Source organism: Lynx rufus, unplaced genomic scaffold (genome assembly GCF_022079265.1).
Source record: "Lynx rufus isolate CCGP_SWC_20201006 ecotype Redwood Valley unplaced genomic scaffold, mLynRuf1.p SCAF_8, whole genome shotgun sequence".
Classification (NCBI taxonomy): Eukaryota; Metazoa; Chordata; class Mammalia; order Carnivora; family Felidae; genus Lynx; species Lynx rufus.
The window spans coordinates 133,633,046-133,659,124 of NW_025814896.1; the positions used below are offsets into that span (position 1 = coordinate 133,633,046).

General features: G+C 54.3%; 1 protein-coding gene across 1 annotated transcript in view; it reads right to left on the minus strand.

Annotated features, from left to right (window-relative positions):
• Positions 1 to 15,755: 15,755 nt before the first annotated feature.
• The window catches only part of GRHL1 (grainyhead like transcription factor 1), a 54,483-nt gene continuing 44,159 nt past the window's right edge, over positions 15,756 to 26,079 (minus strand). Inside the window, exons 11-16 of the mRNA XM_047069514.1 lie at positions 25,025 to 25,164; positions 23,850 to 23,887; positions 21,494 to 21,585; positions 21,072 to 21,157; positions 17,579 to 17,643; positions 15,756 to 16,444 (exon numbers count right to left, since the gene is read on the minus strand). Of these exons, the coding sequence (XP_046925470.1) occupies positions 16,330 to 16,444; positions 17,579 to 17,643; positions 21,072 to 21,157; positions 21,494 to 21,585; positions 23,850 to 23,887; positions 25,025 to 25,164 (536 nt within the window). The 3' untranslated portion in view covers positions 15,756 to 16,329. The remainder of the gene's footprint in view (positions 16,445 to 17,578; positions 17,644 to 21,071; positions 21,158 to 21,493; positions 21,586 to 23,849; positions 23,888 to 25,024; positions 25,165 to 26,079) is intronic.

The following is a 26,079-nucleotide window of genomic DNA, read 5'->3' on the forward strand; positions in this document are numbered from 1 at the left end:
CATCCACCCCGCCTCCGAAGGCAGGTTATCGGCACCAGCCCTATTTCTCTATGTTTACATATAGAACACACCTTTTCTTTTAGTTTGGGTTTGGCTTTTGGAAGTCATGCGTGCATCCAGTGAGCTTTATGTCACCCTGCAGTTCTCCTTCTGCAGTTCTCCTTCTGCCCAGACTCCGGTTCCCAGACGTCTTCTGTCCGGGCCCACACTGACAGCCTTTGCCCTTTTGTTTTACGGACCCACAGGAGCCCACTTATCCCAGATCCTCAGTCTCTTGAACTTTAAAATGGGAGTCATTGGGGCACCTGGGGGGCTCCGTCGGTTAAGCGTCTGGCTTCGGCTCGGTCATGATCTCGCGGTTGGTGGGTTCGAGCCCCGTGGAGGGCTCTGTGCTGACAGCTCGGGGCCCAGAGCCTGCTTCGGATTCTGTGTCTCCCTCTCTCTCTCTGCCCTTCCCCTGCTCATGCTCTGTCTGTCTGTCTGTGTCTCTCAAAAATAAACATTAAAAAAATTAAAATAAATAAATAGATGGGAGTAAGAATACTTCCCCAGCCGAGATGTTTTAAGAATTAGAGGTTCTGTTCCACAAAACGTGGCCCTTAGAGAAATCAAATCACCCTCGCCAGGGACGGGTTGTTTTGGTTTCACTGGGCCCAACCTTCCCTGCTGTCGGACCGGTTTGTGTGCGATGTGGGCTGGAGGGGACAGCCGGCCGCCTCACTCTGTGGGACCCTGAGGGCTGTGCGCGCGGGACCCCCGGAAGCCCCAGGAGGGGCAGGGCCCGGAGTCCCACAAGCGGGGGAGGCAGCTCCCGAGCTCAGGTGCAGAAGGCCACCGAGTTTGCACCCCCAGGCTGGCGGGCCAGGCCCGGGCTGGGTGGTCCCAGGGAGCTCTTGGGGTGCGCACCGTCCTACGGCCAGGCCTTAGAGCATTCTGGACACCACCTCACGTGCTTTGCTGCTGAGACGTTTCAGCGCCGGGCTCGGGGACCGTTCAAGTTCCCAGCTCTCGGGCTCCAGTTCACAAAGCTCTGGGTGGGGGAGGAAGGGAGGGGACAAGGGTGTCACAGTCCCAGCGCATTCTTCTGGGTGGGGGCTGGGCAGAGGGGTGCTGGAAGCTCCCTGACCCACAGGGTCCTACTGCGGGCTTTGTCTGGTACTCGGGGAGCAGGAAACTCCCCACCCTGGGAAAATTCCTCCCAGCACAGGGGTGGGCCTGGCCACCACTTCCTCTGCAGAGGGACACATCCACGCTGATGGCCTCAGCAGCCACTGGGGAGGAGGCCGGGAGCGGTCATGGGGAAGCGGGCTCCTCTCTGCCCCAGACTCGGTTTCCCCTTCTGGCCATCAGAGGATGTTGTTAGTACGGTGGCAAAGGGCTAGCAGAAGGTTGGATCAAACAGCCCACGTGGGCTTCAACCAGCCCCTCTGGATTCCAGCACGTGTCTGGGCTCCAGGATCTGGGAGTGGGGTCGGGGAGCATTTGTCCTCAAGATCGCCCCATCCGTGTGTACCCCTGCTCTTGACTGAGAGGGCGTGAGCAGGTTAAATGACCCCCACCCCCATCCATGAGTTCATCTCAGCTGATGGCCTGAGACAGCGAGCTTTGAGTACACGCACAGTCTGGGGGTGGGGGACTGTGGGGGACACACAGGTGACCAGGCATCAGGGACGGGACCAGAGGAAGTAAGCGAGGTAGGAGGGACCGGAGGCAGACAGGCACTTCATCCTAGGCTCAGAACACCGCCTCCCGGCCATGTTTGAGCTGAGCTTCAAAGAGGAAGGGGAGGGGCCTCTGGGTGGCTCAGTGGGTTGAGCATCTGACTCTTGCTTTCGGCTCAGGTTCATGAGTTCAAGCCCCGCGTCGGGCTCTGTGCTGACAGCGCAGAACCTGCTGGGGATTCTCTCTCTCCTCTCTGACCCTCTCTTGTTTGCTCTCTCTTTCTGTCTCTCAAAATAAATAAGTAAACTTTTAAAAAGGGGGGAAGAAAAGTGTGTGTGTGTGTGTGTGTGTGTGCACGTAGGGGAGGTTCGGGGTCACAGAGCAGGCTACCCTGTCCCCAGGGCTTCACACAGATGTGTGCACAGCCCAGGACTCGGGGGAAGGACTTCTGATCAAGCCCAGGGGCGGAGCTAACAGTGGGTTCTCAGACCCCCTCTTTGCTGACCAGCCCCAGCACCCGGGCCTGACGAGCAATGCCTCGGTCTGCCCAGATGCGGGGAAGAAGCTCCGGTTCTCAAGCCCAGGGCCCTGCCTCTGCTACTTGAAAGGAAGAGAGTAGGAGACGGGCTGTGGTGCTTGACTCCCAGAGCTCTTTCCACCCTAACAGCTGCCCTGAAGATAAGGCTGAGCCCGGAACTCTGCGTCCCCACGAGAAAAAAATGTTTCTACCACACACGGTGCCCGCCCGGGGCTCCCTCCCTTATCTGAGCCGCCGATCGCCAGTCTCTGCAGGTTGTCACATGCTGCAGCCAGCTCCCACCGGCCCATGGCACCCATGTCCTCATTTCCATTTGCAGTGATGCTATCTTCGTAGCTTGAAATCAGCCACGATGGGAATATTTACACCGCAGAAATCAGCAAACACTGCAGATGAGCTCCCTGTGCTGTGGTTTAGAACGCCCCTGGGCTGCCCCCCGGCGGAAAGCGGGAGCCGTCCCCAAGTTTACCCTCTCGAGGAACCACAGCCCCCCGCCGTGCCTCCCAGCGTTTCATAGAACCTGCCCCAGTTTTTCGTTATTTACAGCCGCGAGCTGGGTCCGATATCTGTTGCCCTCCGATGGCTGCAGGTGGAGTCGCAGGGAGTCCTGTGTAAATTCAGACCGTGGGCTCCTGTGTTCTTTCTCACCGGTGCAGCTACGTATATCCTGTTGCTGCATTAAAGATCCCCAGAATGTCCCACGCTTGTGTGCCCCTCCGCCGTGCCCCCAGCCAGAACACTGACCACCCCCCACCGCGCACGCGCTCCTGCTCGCCCTGTAAAACCTGTGTGTCTCCCGTTTGAGGGTCCGACCCCTGAGAGGTCGGGGAGGGCAGGTTCCACCGCCTTGGTCCCCGCTACATCCCACGCCCACGCCCCGGGCCTAGATGTGTGTTGAACAAAGGATAAAGCAGCACACGCGTGTGCACACACACGCACGCACGCACGTGATTCATGCAGGCTTCAGAGCGGGCCCCGCATGCTCACGGATCTCGGGTACGTGGCAGCGTTTCGTGGCCTCTGGCCGGGAATCCCTGTGGCAGGTGCCTCCCCTAGGAAAGGAGGCTGGCAGACTGGCTCCTGGGTCTCTGTGCCCTCGGACCCCCGTGCTCCGCCCCCCTTCCCTCTGCCCTCAGCAGCTGCGGGGGAAGGAGGTGAGTCCTGGCCAGGGGGCTTCTGTGTACACAGCCTTATCTCCCAGAGCGGAGGCCCGGGCGCTGTCGGAAGTACAGAGAAATGCCGTGTGTTTGCTGTTTTAGTTCTTCCAGGAAACCAGAGCCACCTTTCCAGAAGGCCACCTGGCTCTGAGCCTGCTGCCCAGGCCCCAGCTCTGGGGGAGGAGATGGCCCGAGGCGGGACCTGGGCGATGCCAGGACAGGCCAGAGGGACAGCAGGTGAGGTGGGACGGAAATCGCGCTGCCTTCCCTCCGCGGGAAGGTTCGTTCAGGGAAGGCTGAGACTCCCCCTTCCCTCCACATCCAAACAGCCACCGAGTAGGGTCAGTACTTCCCTGTCACCCCTGCTCACGGAGCCCCCTCTGTCTGTCCCCTCCCCCTGCCCCACCTCTTTTGTGTCTGGATTTCTACCACGGCCTTCTCAGTAGTCCCCTGCCTTCTGCTGTCTCCCGTCCCTTGTCCGGCTCTAGCCAGACTCCTCGGGTCTAGAACTTGCCTGTTCAAGGCCTCTCAGTGGCTCCACCCACTCTCTGGGAGTGAGAAATTCAGAGTCCCAGGCCTGGGGCTGCACCCACAGCTGTGTCCTGGCTGGGTAAGGCAGGCGTCCAGGGAAGGACCGGGGAGGGCGCCCCAGGTCAGCTGGGACAGGCAATGGGAGGGGACCCTGCCCCTTTCCGGGGAAGGAGATCCTTGAAGACCCCTGAAGGAAGGAGGCAGATGGCTCTGATAGGACACTCTGTCTCCAGCCCGAGTCCCTGCTCTTGGTCCCTGCAGCAGAGCCGGGCCTACTTTGAAGCAGGCTCCCAGGCCTTCCGTGTGTCCGGGGGCCTCCTGCCCGCCATCCTGACCAGTCACCTCCTCCAGGAAGGCTTCCGAGACCACAACCCCTCAGGCCTCTCTGCGCAGCCCCTGACACTCTGGACGCTGCCCACCTTTCCGGTGGTCCTGAGACACCGGGATGTGAGCACACGCGGCCCCCAGGCCCTGCTTGTCTCTGGGAAACCTGGTTAGAAACTCTTAGACGGAGGCAGGCTTGTGTCCTTCCGCAGAAGCCCCGGGTTAATCCTCCTCACCCTTCTGGGACCTCAGCCAAGCCTCCACCCTCAGAGATACCTACAGGGGGCCCAGGAGGCCTGGTGGGGAGCCCTGCATCCACCAGCGACAGGGTGGATGGAGGACATGTCCTGGGCGGCCATGGGCGTGGCCCATTTCTGGGGCACGGCCTTGGCCACGGTTCCTGCCTGTTTTCTCATGTTGGTTTCCCAGCTCTCCGCCTCAGAGAGTTTTCTCTGCAACCAGGAGCCCTGCAAGTCGGCAGAATCCCCCACACCCACCCAGCACGGCGCCCAGATTTGAGCCCGGGGAAGGTTAGCTTCTGCCCTTCCTGTTTGCCCTCGGAAGGCAGCCCTCCGTCTCCAGGCCGATGCCCCCACCTGATGGCACATTTCCCCGGGGGCAGAAACAGAAGGGAGGAACAGCGTCCCAGGAAGCAGGCGGACTGTGTATAACTTCCCAGGGACTCGGGGCCAGCCTCACACAGCCCCCTCCCCGTAGCCCCCTTCCCAGAAGCCCAGGCCACTGGAAACCCGCCGGGCTGAGCCACCCCCCGCCCCCCACCCCATGCGCACACCTGCACGTGTGTGCACAGTGCACACGCACCTGTCGCTGCCGTTCCTTATCTGGGCAAGGCCTCGGCTGCCAGGTGACAGCCTGCACTCCCCAGTGTCCCCCTCGAGCACTGCGATCTCAGGGGTGCTCCCTCGCTTGAACACCCCCTTTCAGGGCTCTCCAACTACACTGGAGCCGGATTTGTTTCCTGTCTTCCCACCGCCCAGCCCCTTCGGCTGCTTGGGGTCAAACACCTCCCTGTTCTCCAGAGGTCTTCATTGAGTCATGGTTCTGCCCTCTCTCCCCCGCCTGCCACCCCACCCCCCACCCCAGGCCCACCCCCCGCTCTCAGGCCAGAGTCTGGCAACATCCATGGACAGGCGCTCCCCACGGACCCCTCTCCAGTGCCCTGGGCATTGTCTACACAGCAGACCTTCACTACGCTGGTGAGATAGAACAAGTACCCCGGATGGAGAAGGCCCTGACTTCGGACCATGTTTTAGGAAAACTATCGGGCCAGGGAATTGTCTGAGGTATCCCTGGGGGTGGGGGAGGGGCCCACTCGGGGCGTCCATCTGGGTTCCCCGGACTCTACTTCATAGTTAGAATTAGGCGGGGCACCTTTGGCAGGAACACCTCCTAAGGGATGCCGTGTTCTTCTCGGTGCAACTGTCTCTGCGTCCTGTATCGATTTCTCCTGTTACTAATATTGTTCATTTTGATCACTCGACTAAGGTGACGTCTGCCGGGCTTTCCGCTGTAGACGCGCTGCTCTTTTATTCCGTAATTCGTAAATATTCTGAGGGATGACACTCTGAAAGTACGTGAATACCTGATTCTTTATTAAAAATTTGGTGTATTCTGTCAGTTTACATCTGTGTGTACGTAAGATTATGATCTTCTATTTTGTTCTGTGACAGTCACTTATTCTGAAGCCCGAGCTGTCCTAGATTTGGCCGGTGGAGCCCCGTTGAGCTGACACTGGGGTCCTTCCGCCGTGTCCCCATCCTTGAGCACGTTCTTGCTTTCTGCTCAACGAGGTGCTCCCGGCTCATCTTGTGCTCTGCCCCGCCCCCGTCCCTGGGACTGGCCGTTTCTCCAAGGAGCTCGTACTCCTTCTGGTGGAGAAAGGCTCTGGGATGCCCAGGTTTGGGCCTCAAGTGTGCCCACTGTTGTAAGGGGGTCCCAGCTCCCAGGCCCTCTCAGCTGCCCTGGGAGAGCAGCTACACACACATGCACACACACACTCACGTGCACGCACACATGCACACATACATGCACACACATTCGTGCACACACATGCACGTTGATACTTCTGAATCTGTAAATATTGGAAACTTGGGTTCCCAGAGGGAGCGTCTCCAGTTCGAACCAACAACGTAGGTCCGCTCCAGTTCCCTCCTTTTCCGTGTTCTTCTAACCCTTCTCTGACAGGGAGAAAGCCGGCTTCCATCATGTATTCACCTCTCAGACCAGCCCCTGGGTGCAGCACCCAGGCATCCGGCTCCCTGGACGTTTCCAGACGTCTGGGACACATCTAGAAATACAATTAGATTCCCCTTTTCACCTGCCCCAGGCCCCCAAGCTCTGGGCCCTCCTCACCAGGTATGATGTCCTTTCAAGCTCTGGATAAGGGCTGTAGTCTTCCCCCGGCCCCCACCCCACGCAGCCTGTGAGCCCCCGGGAACTGTCCCTGAGGGGACAGGAAGGCAGGGAGCCCACCCAGGAGCTGGGCAGGTGCAGGTTGCCCGGCGCTTGCCCAGGGCTGGGAGCCGGAGGAGGCTGGCCTGGGAAGGGCACAGCCCCTGGGGATCTGGAAGGAAGCCCCAGGGCTCTGTGGGTGGCCTGGGACGCCACTGCCTGGCCTGCTTGCTGAGAAGTCCCCACTGCTTCCCCAGACCACTGTCTTGACTCTGGTGCCTCTGTCCTACAATCCCCAAGCAGTCGGGACAGTTCTGTGGCCGCCTCTGATAAGACAGCAGGCTGGAGGCGCTTTACGGGAGGTGGGGGGAGGGCATCTGATGTCTGCCGGCTTCCATCTAGGTGGGGCTCCCCGAGACGCTGGGGGAGGGGTAGCCAAGGCGGCCTCCCTCCATCCCCTCTCTGATCAGGGAGCTACGGAGGCAGGATCGGGGCCTGGCCCCGTGTCCCTCTGGGGAAGTGGCTTTTCCTGCCGCTCAGGCAGGGGTGAGGAGGCTGGGAGCCCCCAGCCCCCTGCATCCCTGCCTCCCCAAAGCCAGCTCTTTGCTCCGGGGTCTGGGCAGGGCCTGGGGTTGGGGCTGGGGGTCGCCAGGGCCCAGTCTGTCTGGCCTCCGCTCGCCTCTGTGCCTCAGTTTCTCCATCCACGCCTTGGGCTCAGGAGTGGGAAGACCGGGCGTATCGAGGTCGAGGCAATTAGAAGCAGACAACAGAGGCTGGGGATGCGGGGAGGGTCCCATGACGATGACTGAGAGAAAGTGGGTCGCTGAGGCCCCACCCTCAGGACTAACGCCGACCGGCGACACGCGGGGGGGGGGGCTGGGAAGGTCGCGGAGGTTGGGCAGGGCGGGCGCTGCGCTGATCCGGGGCAGGCGCTGGGGGCCTCGGTGCACAGAGGGTGGCCCCCCGTCCCGCTCCAGCCTGGTCCCAGCCCTGCAGGCCTGCGACGGACCTCCTCGGGGGGGCCCCGGTTCCCTTCCCCGTCTGCCACTGTGGCCTTCAGGCCCAAGCAAGGGCGGGGGTGCTGGGAATCGACCGAGAAGCCCTGCGCCGGCAACATGTGACTCCTGGAAACTTCAGGGGCCTGGAATCATCTGGAGGCCCGGGCTGGAAGTGGGGGAAAGGTCTCAGCGTCGCGCCAGCCGTGGGCTGTGCGCCAGGGCCGGCGGGAGAAAGGCAGCCGGCGGCCAGCTGGGCCAGACACCCACAGGCCGGCCCCTGCCTGGCCCTCAGCCACCCGGGAAGGCTGCACGAACCTCACACGGGCCTGGCCAGCATCTGGCCTCCCAGGCGGGCGGGCCGGGCGCGAGGAGGCCGCGGAAGGAGGCCTCCCTGCAGCCGCCTCCCCGGCTGCCTCCGACCGGGGGGTCCCCAGGCCGGGGCCTGGCTTCCTAACGGGAGGGGTCCTGCAGCCGGGGCCGGGGCCGGGAGTGGAGAGCCAGGCAGAGGGGCCTGGGCGCAGGGCGTCGGCGGCTGCGAGCCTCCTCCGGGGGCTTTCCGCCAACTGTCCGTCTTCCCACAGCTGCGGGCAGAGGCTGTCAGAGGAGAGACAGGGACGGAATGGCGAGGGGACCTGCGGCACTCACCGTTCCAGAGTTTCCTCCCTCAGCTAGGCCTGTCCGCTCTAGGCCACAGAGCCGACGGCTTTGAGGACAGATGCCCTGGGAACAAAAATGCAAAAGGGAGCCAGCTATTGGGAGCGGGACGGAAACGACGAGGGCACTGCTGCCTTCGGAGTGCCGAGGCCACGTGGCTCCGGGGGAGGCTGAGAGCCGGCCGGCTCTGCCCACTGCTGTGTGACACGGGACGGGCCGCTGAGCCTCTCGGAGCCCGCGGGCTTCTTTGCAAAGCGGCGCCGATGATCTCTGCCCTCCTGCCTCACGGCGTGGCCTTGAGTCGAACGGAGGGCACTACCGACGTGGGAACCAAGAGCCGCTCCCTCCTCCCGCTTGGTTTCCCCCTGGGGCCCTTCTGGGGCGGGGCCGCCGTCCCCCGGGCGCCTTTGCCCTCTGGGGCCACAGCTCCCTGAGCCTGACTGCGTGGCCTGCAGGATGTTTGTTCACTCTTATCACAACCAGCGCGCAGAGACGAAGCGCTCCGTGCTGGTCCCTGGCAACCGGGCCATCCGTGCCGGCCACCGGGCTCACCTCGGGCTCCCTCTGCAGCCACGGGACGAGACGTCCCCCGCTCCGTCTGGTCCAGCGGGACGCGGACGTGGGAGCATCCAACTTGCTGAGCGCCGGGGGACTGCAGCAGAGCTGGCTGGCCCCGGTTCCGGGGGCCAGGGGGGCCGTGCCCGTCCACAACCCCCTCCCTGCGCGGCTGAGCCTAAGATCGGGTCACACAGGCTACCCGCAGTGCCCGCCTCGGGCACGGGGTCACCCCTAGACCCTGCCCAGGGATGAGGAGCCGCAACAGGTGGCCTGCACACCTCCCACGGGAGCGCTCTTTGACCTTGGGTTTAGACACACAAGTCAGAAACGGAGGGCTTGCGGGTTCCCATAGGCCCTCAGACCTGAAAGGGGGCAAGTCTGCGCATTTGTGTGGGAACAAACAATTTGTCAGCAGGGCTTTATTTTTTTAGAGCAGTTTTCGGGGCGCCTGGGCGGCTCGGTCGGTTGAGCGTCCGACTTCGGCTCAGGTCACGATCTCACGGTTCGTGAGTTCGAGCCCCACGTCGGGCTCTGTGTTGACGGCTCGGAGCCCGGAGCCTGCTTCGGGCTCTGTGCCTCCCTCTCTCTCTGACTCTCCCTCACTTGCACTCTATGTGGGTCTCTCTCAAAAATAAATAAACATCAAAAAAAAAAATTAGAGCAGTTTTAGGTTCACGGCAACATTGGGGAGGTACAGAGGTTTCCCCTCTACCCTCTTCCCTGCACACGCACAGCCTTCCCCACTATGCACATCCCCCACCAGAGGATATATTTGCCACAACCGTTCAACCCACACGATACACCGTTATCACCCAAAGTCCACAGTTTACATTAGGGCTCGTTCTTGGTGTTGTGCCTTCTACGCGTTTGGACAATTGTGTAATGACGCGTGGACATGTATCCATCATTGTAATATTTTCACTGCTCTACGGGCCCCTGGATGGCTCAGTTGGTTAAGCCTCCGACTTCAGCTCAGGCCAGGATCTCCCGTTTCGCGAGATCGAGCCCCTCCGCGAGCGCAGGGCCCACATCGGATCCTCTCTCTCTCGCCGCCTCTCCTCCGGCCCCCCGCCTCAAACATAAACATTAACATGCCCCCCTCCCCCAAAAACCAGAATTAAAAAAAACGTTTCCACTCATCTGAAAATCCTGCGTTCTACCTATCCATCCGTTCCCCATAAACCCTGGCAACCCCCGATCTTTTCACCGTCTGCGTCACTTCCCTTTTTCCCGAAAGTCCTATGGTTGGAATCACGCGGCACGTGGTCTTTTCCGATTGGCTTCGTTCACCTAGACACATGCATTTAGGCTGCCTGCACGTTGTTTCATGACTTGCGTAGCTCATTGCTTTTGAGCATTGGAAATGTTCCATTGTCTCATGGACCACGGTTTCTTTATCCACTCACCTACCGAAGGACACCTGGGTTGCTCCCAAGTTTTGGCAATTAGGAATAAAGCCGTCACGAACATTTGTGTGCAGGCTTTTGTGTGGACCTAAGGTTTCAGCTCGCTGGGGGCAAACACCGAGGAGCATGACCGCTGGGTCACAGGGTTAACGGTCTGGTTTTGTAAGGGGCCACCCGGCTGTCTCCCAGAGTGGCCACTCCCCTCTGCACTCCCACCAGTGAGCGTTCCTGCTTCTCCTGGCCCTGGCCCAGCGGGCGGTGTCCTCGGGGCTCCGGGGTTTGGTCCTTGTGGTCAGCGTGCAGTGGGGTCTCCTCGTGGTTCTAATTTGCACCTCCTCGAGATCGTCTGACGTGGGGCATCTTTCCACACTCTTGCCATCTGTATACCTTCTTCGGTGAGGTGTCTGTTAAGGTGTTTGGCCTATTTTTTTTAATCAGGTAGTTTGTTGTCTTATTGTAGAGTATGAAGAGTTCTTTGTATATTTTGAGTAACGGTCCTTCGCTAGACGATTCTTGGCAACTATTCTCTCCCAGGGTGGGGCTCGTCTTCTCGTTCTCCCCACCTTGCCTTTCACAAAGGAGACGTTTGTGATTTTAGTCAAATCCGACTTGTCAATTATTTCTCTCGTGGATTGTGCCTTGGTGTTGTTTCTAAAAAGCCCTTGGCATACCCAAAGGGATCTAGGTGTTCTCTTGTGCTATCTGCTAGGAGTTTTATAGCTTTGCACTTTACATCTAGGCTCGTGATCCACTGTGAGTTAATTTTTTGTGACAGTTAAAAGGTCTGTGTCTAGATTCATTTGGGCAGAAAACTCTGTATCCATTCCAAAGGGTAATATGTGAACCGCACTGGCACTTTCCTTTCCCACCCTCCTTTATGGCGGCCTAGGCAGAGCAGGCCTGCGTGATCAACTCCCTGGTGAGTTTTAAACTTCTGAGACCAGAAGGAATCATGGCCCCCTCCTGCAGATGGTTGTAAACAGGGTGAGGCCTGTCCTCCAGACGAGATAACAGGCCAGCTGGAATCCTTAAACATTTTTGCATCCCGTAATTTCCCTGGTCAGTGGTTGACATATACTGAGACAGAAAGGGAGAAAAGGAAAAGGAAAAGAAGAGAAAAAAAAGAAAAAGAGACAGAAAGAGATAGAAAAAAAGAGAGAGAGAAAAAAGAAAAAGAGAGAAAAAGAACAAGAAAGAGAGAAAGAGAAGAAGAAAAAAAGGAAGGTCCTCAATGGAAATAGGAAGTAAAAAACAATTATCTTGCACTTTTTTAGTTTGTATCACTTAAGATTTTCCTCAAAATTAAGCAAATTGTGCTTTTTCTCAGCACGGCAAAGAAACCAGGTCACGCGAGAAATGGAGAGCTAACCATGATGTGACTGGGTGTCCTCAGAAGGTCCCTGCACTCAGGCTGGTGTGCGCTCGTGTGTGAGGCGGTGTCCCTGGGCTGTGGGCTTAATTTTCTGTAAAGAATGACAGGGAAACCATGCACTGAAGGGAGTAGAGGTCAGAAGACAAACTCCACTCCCGATCACTGAAACGACCCTCCTTCGAGCACACGAAGGGCACTTACACCTGAGCTCGGGTGCGCGCCTGGGAATGGGAACACTGGAGGGAAAGAAAGTCCCATCTTCACTCCCAATCACCGAAAGAAACCCCGCCCACCAGACTCCCTCCCCTTCCTCAGAATTCTAGAACTTGGAAAAGAGAGCGGTAGAGCTCCTCTTTCACAGCAACATATGAGAGAACATTCCAGAAAGAACAAGTGATCTTCCAGGGGCTGACACTGGACTGCTCGAGTCTGTGAAAATCTATTGGTCATCGTTATCAACTAGCCCCTCAATGGGAATCAGATGGCATGCTCAAAACATCATAATTCAAGGAGGGAGTATTTGAGTGTTTTTGTTTATTTATTTTGAGAGAGAGTGTCAGGTCATCGGTGAGCTGGGAAAGGGAGTTTGCGGGGGAAAGGGCATGTGACAGTGGAGGGAAATGGTGGACGTCTATCTCGTTAGTGTCGCCTCCTGACCCTTGCAGCTGGGAGGGGGGCTCTATGCTCCTTTCATTAGATCTGGTGGGGATTCAAGGACCTTGTCAAGGGTCTGGTAGAGTCAGATGAAGCGTATGGCAGGGACGGATGGTGGGGTGCACTGAAGGGCACAAGACGCGAGAAAGCGGGACAACGGACAGAGTATTTCAAGGACATACGTACACAGTTCGCCAGCACAAAGGGCCGCCGAACACGAAGTTATGTTCGACTTCAACTCCAACGCAAGAAGCACCAATCCAGGCGGGAAGATGTCGGGAAAGACTCTCAGACTCGGTGGGTAGGAATGCAAATCGGTTTCACTGAGGAGGGCAACGTGGCAGTGCCCACAACGTGTTTACGGACCGTGTCTGGTGACCCAGCACTCGTGTGCCGGGGGGGCGCAAGGGCAGACGTGTCGACCTGTCTCCTTCTGTGATGGCGGAACCTGGCCTGGGCGCCCTCCAGTGGGCTCGGATCAGGTGACGATCCCGGCGTCAGACAGGACCGTGCAGTCAGGAACCAGAGCACATCCAAAGGATGTCGATAAATGAAAACGTTTGCAGAAAAAAAAAAAAAAGGGGGCGCCCTGGGTTGAGCGTCCGACTTCAGCTCAGGTCATGATCTCACGGTTCGTGAGTTCAAGGCCCGCGTCAGGCTCTGTGCTCACGGCTCAGAGCCTGGAGCCTGCCCACTCATATTCTGTCTCTCTCTCTCTCTCTCAAAAATAAATAAACCTTAAAAAAAAGTTTAAAAATAAATAAATAAAATTTAAAAAAAAAGAAAGAAAAGGAAGGAAAAACTAGTCCACTATTTGTAAAACCATCTCAAGAGTAGCCTCCGTTGCCTGAGGGAGTCGTGTGTGGCTGCGGAGAGACCACCCACGCTTATCTCTGGGGAGCGAGGTAAGGAGAGGTAGGAAATCTCTGAGAGAAATCTTCTCATGGAGCTCAACATTCACTCTAATGGCTTATGTTTTTCTTTTTCTTTTTTTAATGTTTATTTTTGAGGCAGAGACAGAGCACGAATGGGGGAGGGTCAGAGAGAGGGAGACACAGAATCTGAAACAGGCTCCGGACTCCGAGCTGTCATCACAGAGCCCAACGCGGGGCTCGAACTCACGGACTGTGAGAGATCGTGACCCGAGCCGAAGTCGGATGCTTCACCGACTGAGCCACCCAGGCGCCCCTATGTTTTTCTTTTTCTTAGCCTGTGTTACATTCTCAGTAAGAGGGCGGAGACAGAATTTGGCTGAAAGATTTGAAGGGCTAAACTTCTTTGGCTAAAGAAGTTCAGGGCCAAGTGCGTGTGAGACCGAAGAGACGTGAATGGAGAGGAACCACCCGTGTGCCTGCTGTTACCCTACACCTGCTGGGCCAGCCCTCGGGCGTGGGTTTAAGGTCTGACTACATCGCGTGCTGCCTGGGTGGCCTGGATTTGCCACACGTCGGTGACCCAATTTGCAGGCGAGAGGCCAGTATCGCCAACACTGGATGACCCTGCTCACCGCTTCCCCCAGAGTAGCCGGAGGGACGGAAACCAGGTGCAGAGCGCTCTCTGCGGGGTCCTACCAAGACGCAGTCCCACACCTGCCTTCTCCTGGGACTTCCTCCCTGCCAAGTCTTGTCCGTCTCACGGAACCCCCTTCTGGGCGCTCTCTCAGGGACTTCTGCTTCACTGACGGTCGCCTCGTCAAACAGACCACGCCGACTCCGTGGCCTGCTGCTCCGGGTCCAGCCCGGACTGCTTGTGAGCTTCTGACTTGTAAACAGCCTCTCTGCTAACTGACAAAGGGAGAAAGAGACGCAGCTGCGTGCGGGAAGGTCAGGGAGCAGAAGGGAACCCGGGGAGCTCCCTGGAGCCTTGGTAAACGTGGAGTCCGGCGAAAGGCTCGGAGTCCGGCTCTGGGGCCGCTGAGTGACAGGAGCCGAGTCTGCCCCTAGATTCTCGACTTGCGGCCCAAGGACTAACGTGAACAACGAATAGATATCACGGGAGATCCAGCAGGCAGTTCGCGTCATTAATCCGATCATGTATTCGTTAGAAATGTATTTTAGTGCCCATCACATTCAGGCCCTGGATTCCCTGAATAAACTCCTGACAGCTGTTTGATTCAGAAAGTCTGACGAGCTGAAACATTATTGGCAGATTAAACCAAACATGCTCTGTTAAGCTTTTAAAAAACTAAGAACCCTTAAGATTTTGGGTCTCGAAGCGTCTACCTTCGGCTTTAGTGGTTACATTTTGGTAACAGTGGCAATCGTTCGGGGCTCCCTTATTTAACAGTTACTTGGGTCATTTCAGACACCTGTACGGAAAAATTAAGCCGAAGGGAAAAGAGGACTCTCCGTTTGAGAAATGAGGAGAGAATGCTAGGGAGGTTCTTCTCAGCCCCACGAGGTTACGATCTCACACCGCGCGTTAGCGAGTAACGGAAGGGTAAAGGGAAATGGAGTTGACAGGAAGTGACATCTTACGAAATAGATATACAAAATTTAATCCCTTTGGTTTAAAATGCATCTTCAGTGATACAGTGAAAAACAACAAACAAGACAAAAATTAATTTCATAACACAAAATATAAAATAGTCATGACCCGTGTCCCATGGTATCTTATCTTAGAAAACCAGCAATTTAATTTAGTTCACATACTTCATTAGGACAGTTTAACGTAAAAATGCAACTACAAGTCCTACTTACACAAATGACCTACTCTAGCTCCCTGAACCTGGATACCCGTGATTGTACTTGTTATAAAATTACACCCTTTAGTACATTTATATATTTCAACATGTGTACAAATTGTTCCCCTGCCAGAGTAATACAGTCTCATGCACTCATGAGTGCTTTCCAGAATGGTCTGCAGCACACAAGGTGCTCGAAGCCTGAAGGCTCTGGAACACGATGAACTAGGAATCACTTCGCGTAACAGGAAGATGAGGAAGGACTCCATTTGGGGTCGTATCACCGAGGCCACGATAATCGCAGCATGTGTTAGAATTGCTGCGTGTTCACACTCGCGGGGACACACGATTGAGAACGGCATACGCAACAGACGGGAAACGCGCTGGCGTCCTTCCTTTACTTCGGTCGTTAGGGCAGAAATCCGAATAACCAACCGCATTCTCAAGAGCAAACAGAAATCTCTGCCGTTTCGGCAGGTTTTGCCGTGCTCTGGGATGACTGCTGTTGGCGAGGACGCAGACGAGGCGTTTTGGTGAGTTCCACCAAGCACAGGACTCGGTCTGCTTGGTAGACGTTACCAAAAATAACTTAACCTTTCGTTTAGGGAAAATCTGCAAGGTAGACCTTGTTGCATCTCTTTGCTGTATGTACAGACACCGTATTTATATATTATCTATTTGTATAAGACACGTATATACACATTTACAGACACAGGCCTTCAAAAACGTATTGCACTTATATACAATGCAGCGTTAGCTTAACTGATTCACACTGTCACCCATTTAGGTTCTTCATGAGAAAGGCAGGTGATATGTTCAAGAAAGTTGCACGGGGAGATTTCAGGAACATGCCCTACTTGAGTAAACATTTTCTGGAGGCGGAGAGGCTGAGGGAGAAAGGGTGCACCCCCCCCCCTTGGGGCGCCGCTCCCCCTACCCTGAGGCAGTCGGTCACGCTGAGCTCGGGCAAGGGCACAGCACCCTGAAAGCCAAGCCCGCTGCCTTTTCTGACTTGCACTGGTGAGCAGGCCCACTAACATCGAAGAGACAAATATTCCAGTATTTTTATATAAATAACGTAGCAGATATTCTAAAGGTTCCCAGAGAGTCTATTAAATCTTGGAATAAAGGTTTCACTTTTAATCCTAAGTATCTATATCAGAAAATTCAAACATGATGGCATGTGGATTCCTCGGCTGTCTGAAAAACGCCAGTGCGGCGTGTTGAACGCTATCCACCAGCCAAACGCAACGCCGTCTCCAACTCGAAAGGAGTCCCTTCCACCGGCATCCGCCCACGCCTGCGATGCACCTGCTTCCGGCGGGTAAGACCTACGTGAGACCTTCGTGAACTCGCTGGGGGGGGGGGGGCGGTGTGCCCTTAGATCTCAGTGAGGGTGAGTTTGTACGACCCCCCCACTTCCTCGATCTGCAGCTGGAAGGTGTCTTCATTGGAGTAATGCTTCACGATGTTGTCGTCCATGTTCACCAGAATCCTGGAAGACGAGCGAGACCCTTGTGCTCATCCCTGCCCGACTGCGAGCCACACCCGGTTTCCCAGTCAGCGCTGCCGCTTACTGGCTGCAGCACGGGAGGTGCGTCACGTACAAAACCTCCCTAAGCCGCGATCCCCTCATCTGCGGGACGGGGGTAACCACGGTGCCTACCTTGAGGGGCTCAAGTAAAGCGCTTGTAACAGCGCGGGGCCCGGGGGAAAACAAACCGCGCCGGCCTCCTCCCTGTTACCACTTCAGCACGTGGTCACGACTCGATACGCAGGAGCCCTCACAACACACGAGCCGCGTCTGCGGGAGCAGCCCCGCGCCGGGCCGGCTTCCCAAGGCGCGTCGGTAAAATTAACCTACGGGATGGAGCCACGGCTCCCTGACGAGTCATCTTCCCTGGCAACAGATCCTCAAAGTTTAGCCGAACTGCTAGTAAGTCCAACGCTCCCTGGTAGGCCCATCGAGAAAGTTCCAACTAGGACCTGCCTTAGAATTAAGCCACACTCGGCTTACCCATGTCAAACAGCACAGACGCTCAAGTGAAACGGGACTAAAAATGTTCATTTCTGGACGAGGCAGCAACGTCCCGTGACTGAAAACACGATCCAGGACCGGAGAATACAGAAGGAGCAGAGACTGAGCCGAAACCAGGGCCTTGGCACTGACCTCTGCCCGACTGTGGCCGCGGCTCAGGCTCTCTGCACCTCAGCTGCCTTGCGTGTGAACTCCTGACTTACTGAACATCACACCAGCTCAGAGGGCAGTGTGGGAACTTAGCGTGCGAGGTGCCCGATCGGGTGCCTGCCTCACGAAGAGGGCTCAGTAAACGGGGGTAGCGACCGTGGTTACCCTTCCTAAATCTCGACCTGGGCTCTGGGATCTGGAGCCATTTCACTGCTGCCAAGCAAGGCAAGAGCACACAAAAATTTTGCTTGGAAAAAAAGATCCACAAAGTTGTCTCAGAAAGGTAGATCAATTTCGTGTGGCTAACTTAAGAAAAAATACATCCTCGCATTCACGTCTGTACAACTCTTTCTAGGCTGGGCACAAACGCACGTGAATAGCGTCCGTGTGACGTGAGAGTGATGTTATTTAGAGGGAGGAGAAATGCCAGTTAATGCTTACCCTTTTTTACATTTCTTGAATATCTTCCCAATCTTGTCATGGGGCACATCATACTTGTCTGAGATCTAAAAGAACCAAGAAAAATAATTACAAAATGCTAATCTCATGGCTTTAAAACACAAACTACAAATGCTGTGCCCAGTCACTCAGCTTTCTGTCTTTCAAAAATGCATGTGCAAAGACATACACGAAACCACGCATATCCCCGGGGGGTGGGGGCGGGGGCGGGGGCGTCACCTGCCTTTGGAGGGGCTGCAATCAGGTGCCTGTCACTTCCCCCCAGTTTGCTGAAGTCCCTAAGTGTCCCGTATGGCCATCCTTTTAGAGAACGAACACTTTATAGAGAGCTTTAGGTTTATAAACAATTGAGCAGAAAGCACACAGCTGCACACCCACCAGACCCTGGGTGCCACCATCTCACGTCCCTGCGGGGCTTTCGTCGTCCGTGAGGAGCCAACATCACTCCAGCATCATAACTAGCATCCACAGTTCCCATTAGGTTCACATTCTACGGCTTTTGAGAAGCGTGTAAGGGCACGTAGCCATACTGTCACGAGTATTCTGATCAAGTGTAGAAATCAACACAAGTGACTGTCCTCATCAACAGAGACCCTCCCTTCGAGTACCACGGGACGCGGTGACGACTGACGAGCGTCTGGCACAAAGCAGGAGTTCGCTTCCAGAAGGAAACAAACATTTCAATGTCCCACAGCCCACAGGAAACGTCCAAGTCCCTGATCACAAGCCAGGAAGGGCGCCTCGGCCAGATCTACCCAAGGCCTCTCCAGGGAGAACACAGACTTTCACAAAACCACCAGGGCTCCGGCCACTGTGGCTGCAGCCGCTGGGGTGGGGCCCTCCACCCCTCTCGGGCCCCAGCTCCCTCACCCCCCTTGCTACCATCGGCGAGGGTCCACATGGAGCAGGGAAATCAGTACAGGGTCAAGTCTGCAGGCTTCCTACGAGCGCCCAGAGGCTATCTTGAGAGAGAGAGGATGAATTAATCCAAGGATGAGCTGACTCCGTCTGGGCCAAATGCTTTATTCAGAATTGTGTAGACCACCCCTAAACTGGGGCCACAGCTGACCTTCCATACGAAGAGCAGAACTCAAGGCGGCACGGAGAAAGGCCAGAAGGCCAGCCTTCGGACTGCTTTCGGGCTCACAAAACACCCCTTTCAGCCCACATCCAAGCTCTCGTACAAACAGATCCACTTCCTTTTGTTTTAAAAGAATGACCAATGTTTATCTTTCAATTTTTTAAATGATTTGTTTAAAGTTTATTTATTTTGAAAGAGCGAGAGAGCGAATCCACGAGCAAGGGAGGGGCGGAGAGAGAGGGAGGGAAAGAGGGAGAGAGAGAATCCCAAGCAGGCTCCGCGCTGCGAGCGCAGAGCCTAATGCAGGCCTCGAACTCGCAAGCCGTGAGATGGTGACCTGAGCCGAAGTTGGACGCTTAACCGACTGAGCCACCCAGGCGCCCCAAACAAATCCACCTCTTTTCTGCATCACTGGCTAGTAATTCCTCGGGTGTTTGTGGAACATCCATTAGGAAACCCCAGCCCCAAGAGGCACGTGACACTGACAAATTCTCTACGGGCTACAAGCAAGTTGTATCTGCACGGTAAAGTCTCAACCATTCTCGTTTCTTCTCTCTCCATAATTAAGAGTTTGCGTGGTTCTAAATGAGGAAGGGTTACCAGAAGACAAGGTAAGAAAGGGTAACCGAGGAGAAATCACAGGAAGCTGAAAAACAACACAGAGCAGAGGCTAACGGTGGCACTGGCTGTGGTGGGGGAAGGAAATATGCTGGGAGATGCCTCTGAGCTCAGGGACCCCGAGAGACCGTGGTTCCCCCGGTCCTCGTCCCTGTACCCCGCCACTTTCTTTTTCTTCACTGCATTTATCAGTGCCTGGAAAATTACTTCTTAGTTTCTTTGCCCATTTAAAATTTTTCTTTATTTTTAGAGACAGAGAGGGCACACGTGAGCCAGGGAGAGGGGCAGAGGGAGGGAGAGACAATCTTCAGCAGGCTCCACACTAAGGGCTCAATCCCATGATCCTGGGGTGATGACCTGGGCCGAAATCAAGAGTCAGACGCTCAGTCTGCCGAGCCACCCAGGCGTTCCTTCTTTGCCTATTTTATTGTCCCCACCTTCCTAAGTAGCACCCAAACTCCGTTTGGCAATGTGTCCCTTACTCTTGTAACTCGAGAAGCCGGAACACTATCTGGCATAAAGCAGATGCTTAACAAATATTGTTCACTGAATTGAGCGCACCGCAGCCGTCCGGAGAACCAGAGGAAACAGGTTTCTAGCCCCGTTACGCACATGCTCGGAGCTCAAAGGTGCCTATGACCTACAGGGGGCTGATAAATATCAGGATACAGTGTAGATTCCTTGAATTTCGTCCTGGAGCAAAGCCAAAATGGGCTCCTTCTCAGGCCATCTCTTGCTGAAGTCCCAGAAGGCCCGGCTGGGGTAACTTTATTCACTGCTGAGGTCTTGTGAGAAAGACTTACGGTCATCACTGGCTACATGTCTACATTTTCAAAAATAGGCTTTGGGTAAGGACTTGACATAAGCTCCGTCGTTCCCCAGGATCGGGCGTTTCAAAGGTCGACCAAGGAGCCACTGTTTTTATGTATGAAATTTTCCAAGATCTCTATTTGATGAAGAATAATTTTTGTCAGTGTCTAAATGGTTTGTTAAACGGCAATCTGCTTTTAACCAAGTATATAACAAACTACGACACGGATCAGGGTGCCCGGGTGGCTCAGTCGGTGAAGAGTCCGCCTTTGGCTCAGGTCACGATCTCACAGTTAGTGTGAGTCCCCCATCAGGCTCCATGCTGACGGTGTGGAGGCTGCTTCGAATTCTCTCTCTTCCCCGCCCTCTCTCTACTCCTTCTCCCACTTGCACTCTCTCAAAATAACTAAACCCAAAAAAAGAGTAGAATGTTAAAAAAAAAACAAAACGAACAAGCAAAAACTACTGCACGGACCATCGCAAAAGCACTCAATTCAGGGGGCGCCTGGGTAGCTCGGTCGGTTGAGCATCCGATTTCAGCTCAGGTCACGACCTCACGGGGCGTGAGTTCGAGCCCTTGCATCAGGCTTGCCGCTGACAGTGCAGAGCCTGCTTGGGGTCCTCTGTTCCCCTCTCTCTCTGCTCCGCCCCCAAATATATAAAACATGAAAAAAAAAGACCCAAAAACAAAAGCACTCAATTCAGTTCAGTAGACATCACTCAGAGGCTACCGTCTGCCAACTAGTCTGCTGGGTGAGACCCTGTGAGACCCAGCGGGGATGGCCCAGCAGATGACTCAGGGCCACGTGTGGCTGGATGAAACGTGGGCTGTGCCACACAGCACAGGCTGCAGAGATTTCAGTATAACAGAGAATCTGGAAGGTCTGATAAAATTTGTTTCAGAGAAAACTTCTACTTAAGCGGGTTTTACTTTCGAAAGAGGGTTTCCAAGTTTCCACTACTTACAGCCTCCATCAAGCCTTTCAAAGACGGAGTCTTAAGCATCAGGGCATCAAAGACTTCCTCCGACTCCTTCCGCACATACAGCAGCACTAATTCCCAGCCAGGAGTATAGCAGGGGGGAGAGAGACAGGACGCGGTTATTCATATGAGCAAAATAAGAGACTCTGGAGAGCGGTTGAAATAAAAAGAGACATCTGCATCAGGAACAGTAAACATGAACCCAAATCAACTCCATCTTGAGGAACATGGCTCTCAGCTTCTTGGAACTCTGCTAGAAGCCCAAGCTTCAAGCCAAGAGCTGGCCTGATGGAAGAATGCTCGAGAAAGTCAAGCCAGACAGGGTTGGTTTGAGCAATTCATGCTTTTGACAGAGTCAGAATTCACTTCGAACTGAAAGCTCCCACAAGAAATGTGAACCAACGCACCTCTCTTTGGTTCTTCCACCCGGGTCAGCTTAGCAGGAGTTGGAATGGCAAAGTCATCCTCTGATCCGTACGGACCCCTTTTCAAGTTAGACCTGTAGGCAATCCAAACGAGGCAATCAGTGATGCCGACTGAAAACATCGCTTGCGGGAACAAAAGAGAGATTTAGGGTACGTCACCGAAGTTTAGATTTAACATGACCTTGGTTCTTGACCTGGTCCAGCTTCCTCAGTCTGTGGACGAAAATCTGAGGCCCAAGGGAAGACAGTGACTGAACCAGCTCACACAACTTAATGGCAGAGCTGGGACTATACTCAGGTCACCTGCCAGACACCCTCCATCGCTCTCACACTGGATCAAGCTGCCTTCTCAGGAACGCAGGGCTTCTTTTCAGAAAACATTTTATGGAGGGGGTAGGACCTGAGACACGTACATCAAGGTGCTAACAGAGGAGAGAACACGTCAACCAAGGGGGGAAGTGTAGCCACAGAGCCGGGATGGCTAAGATACGATGCTCTGCAGGAAGACAAATCCAGAAGGCTGGACTCTACTATGGAATACCTTGATCATCTGGCTATAAGGAATTTACGACTTAATGCTGCAGGCATTTAGGAAATCTTTCAAAGGTTCGTGAGACGAGAATGCTGTACTCAAAGCGTGTGTGGTGGAGACTGGAGGTGACTCCAGGACCCGCAGCAGAACCTGGGAGAGGACCCTGGAGACCATCACAGCATAAAATCCCAAAGGGTCAGAATACGGTAGTGTCTGTGCAAAGAAAGAGGGGAAGGAGACACCGCTGAGGACTGAGTGGTTCCAAGGCTCAGTCACAGGGTGCAAGTTCTACGCTGTGAGGGAGGTCAGTGGGGGCATAACTGGAAGTGAAGAAAGGGAGTGCTTGGTTTTGAGCAGAACGACACTTCAAGCACAGGGATTGGGCCTTAAAATACTCAGCGTGTCCGTCTCAGTTGCCGGCACATCCCAGACCTCCCCTGAGAGCACGTGCAGGCTCTGAGCACACGAGGAGTTAGAGGCAGTGGAGGACTGGCCTTCAGAGAAAAAGGATCCACAGGCAACGTGGGTCTGAAGGGGGAGCCCGGAAGAGGGGACCGGCCCCTCAACACGGTAGAGCGCTGAGGAGGGGGTCTGGGGGCGCGGGCAGTCAGGGCCCGAGCGGACCAAGAAGGGCACCCGTGTGCCGGGGGAGGGGGGTGACAGCAACGGCGCGAGAGTCAGGAGCACACCCAGGGCCGGGCTCCCTCTGGAGAAGGAGCAGGTTCTCAAGCTGGGAAGGGAAAACACAAGCACCTGGAAGACATCGTGCCTGAAGGTGAGGAAGGCGCTCCAGGAGCTGGGGGGAGGGTCACGTCAGGGGACCCAGGGGCAGCTTGAAGGGGTCCGCCGACCTACTGCGACAATGTGAGCAAGTAAATGACGTGCGACTTGTTGAATCAAGTTGGAAACCAGGAGCCCGTACCGATATAAAGAAAAAAATGAATAAATTCAAAGTCTGATTAGGAATGAGATCTTTAAAAGCCACAAAGCACCTCCCCACAAACCACTGATTACAAAATAGCTTCGCGGGGGAGAAGCCTGGCAGACACGGCCTTGATCCAGTGATCCGAGTGAACAGCACGAGCAGGGGGTAACACGGAAATTATGCCACCTGACAGGACGCACAGAGGATGCACCATTATGTCTGGGAAATTCCTGCCGAGGTGCAGAGTCATCTGAATCTAATCATGAGAAAACAACGAACAAACCCAAACTGAAGGACATTCTAAGCAACGGGTTTCTAATCTTCAGAAGTAGTGGGTCAGGAAAGTCAAGGAGAGACTGGACTGTCTGAGGCTGAAGGAGACAACTGAATACACGGGGTCGGAATCAGATCCTTTTTTGCTATAAAGGACATTATTGGAACAACCGGCAAAACTCGAATGAGGAACGAGGACTGGCTGGGACTAATGTCTTGTTAATATCCCGACTCTGTTATGTGGGAGACTGTCCTCGTTTGCAAGAAGTACACACGTATTTAGGAATGGTGGGTCACCGAGTTTGCAAAGGACTCAGGAAAAAATTAGTTCTTTGTATTATACTTGCAATTTTTCTGTAAGTTTGAGATTGTTTACAGATAAAAAGAACCTGTTAAACAAAACAGGGGCGCCTGGCTGGCTCAGTGGGCTAAGCATCCAACTTTGGCTCAGGTCATGATCTCGAGGTTTGTGAGTTCGAGCCCCGCAGCGCAGAGCCCGCTTTGGATCCCCGCCCCCCACCCTTTGTCCCTCCCCTGCTCATGCTCTCTCTCCCTCTCTCAAAAATAAACAAACATTTCAACAAAATAAAACAAAACAGAAGCCTTACCCTTCACCCTCCAGTTCTTCTGAGGCCAGAGGAAGGACCTAAAACCAAAAAAATAGACAGCTTTTCAAGTATATGCTCAAAGTATTTCAGACCGTTAAGTGACTTATTCCTAAAATGAAAATAATTTTGAATCTGACCAACCTCGTACACCACCCTTTAGCCTTATTTTTCAATTACCAGATTCTTACCGGTATCTGGAACTCCTCTAAGCCAGCGGCTGGGAAACTATGGCCCAGGAGCCGAGTCTGGCCCAATGCCTGTTTATATAAATAAAGTACGTAGTGGCAAACAGCCACGCTCAGTCACTGGCACGTTGTTTATGGCTGTTTTTAGCACTACAACGGCAGAGCTGAACAGTCACATCAGACGCTGTGTAACTCCAAAAGCCTGCAGTATTTACTATTTGAGCCTTTACAGAGAAAGTTGGCTGACCCCCTGCTCACCAGAAGCTTCTCATTAGAAACTGGACACACCGGCAATGCCCCCCACCCCCACCCCAGAACTCTAAATAAAGTCATGAGCCCAGAGAAATCTGGGCACCAAGCGCATGGCAGGGTCTCTTCTGCATACTTTTTGGAGCTCTGCACAGAGAGCAGCCTCCACTCTACGAAAGCTGTTATCTCTACGAAGCTTCTGCTCAAAGCAGGGTGTGGCTAGTTTCACATTAGTTGCCAAGATCCGGCGATCCATGTGCCAACTGCGATTCAGTAACCAAAACCCATGTGCCAACTGCGATTCAGTAACCAAAACCCATGTGCCAACTGCGATTCAGTAACCAAAACCACGAAAAGAGCCTTTGGGCGTTCTTTCTGCCCTTAGGGCCTCTACCCTAGGGACTCCTCTGGCTTTTCCTTCCTGCCCAGAACCACACGAGTTCAATCCACAAGATCACAGACTCAGACTTCAAATTATGTTACTGTTCCGGCATCTTTAAATGAACAAAGATACAAATATGCAGGTACAGAGTGAAGCTGACGCTGACGGGCTTGGTCCTGCATTTCTGTCAACAGTGCTTACACACACTTCCCAACTGAATGTTCCAGACAGCTGACCCGTAACACTGGTCAAACCTCGCTAAATTTTGGCCTCTGTTTACAACGAACGCCAAAGACCTTCTCTGTGTCGAGTCTTAGTTCCTCACAACCGCCCCGGGATCCGGGATCCTGGTTACTTACGTGAGTTCCCCGCTGAAGGTTGGCAAAGTGCACGTCGGGAATGAAAAGGACAGGCTGAGTGTCCAGATCAACAAAGGGTTTGAAAACCGTGATATCCATTCGTTTGTGAGAGGGAAGCAGTGGCACTTTGACGTCGGAAACTGAAAAAGAAAAAACAAATTGCGGACACCCTGGTCAACAGCTTATATACACAGACTAGATACAGGCCACAGAGCACTTTGCTCAGATTTAAGAAACTTAAACTGCAGCACTATATAAGGTACAGGTCACGTTGCCTAAACAAAGAAGAAAAGCACAGTTTATGTGAAGAAATATGTTGCTTGTATTTATACTACAATCAATTGAACGTCTTACCAAAATCAGAGAAAAGGCTATTTTTAAATATAGACAGACACATAAAGAAAATTTGAAGCAGCATGTTTAATTTCTGTCTGAAAGGCTAAAGCTTAAAACCGCATACACACAACTCAGAAGTAATTTCACCTTAGCTATCCTGATTAAACAGCTGACATTCTAACAGCAATGCACTCTGGTCTTTCAGAGCCCACCACACCTTTAGACCTCCAACTTGACCTCAGAACTTAACCTTAGAGAAGCTCAAAATAAGTATGACTGTCTAGGTTTTTTATTTATTAAATCGCAGACTCCGTTTTCCCCTGTCATCTGCTCTGCAGTGCTCGGTGATGAGCTCTCCTGGGCGCCCGTACGTGGATGCCGGTCGGGGGGCCTGACCAATGTGCTACGGGGCAAATGTCTGCTGAGCCAGACTGTTCAGAGACCAGGTGCTAGCGGCCCACGTACTGCCGATGGAACACTACTGCCACAGAGCAGCATTTTCTTCCCCTTGTAGTTGAGAGATACAGGATTTTGTGAATATGAACACTGGTTACATGGAAGGAAGGAAGGAAGGAAGGAAGGAAGGAAGGAAGGAAGGGAGGGAGGAGGAGGGGAAGGAGGAAGGAAGGAAGGGAAGGAAGGGAAGGAAGGAAGGAAGGAAGGAAGGAAGGAAGGAAGGGAGGAAGGAAGGGAGGAAGGAAGAGGGAGGGAGGAAGGAA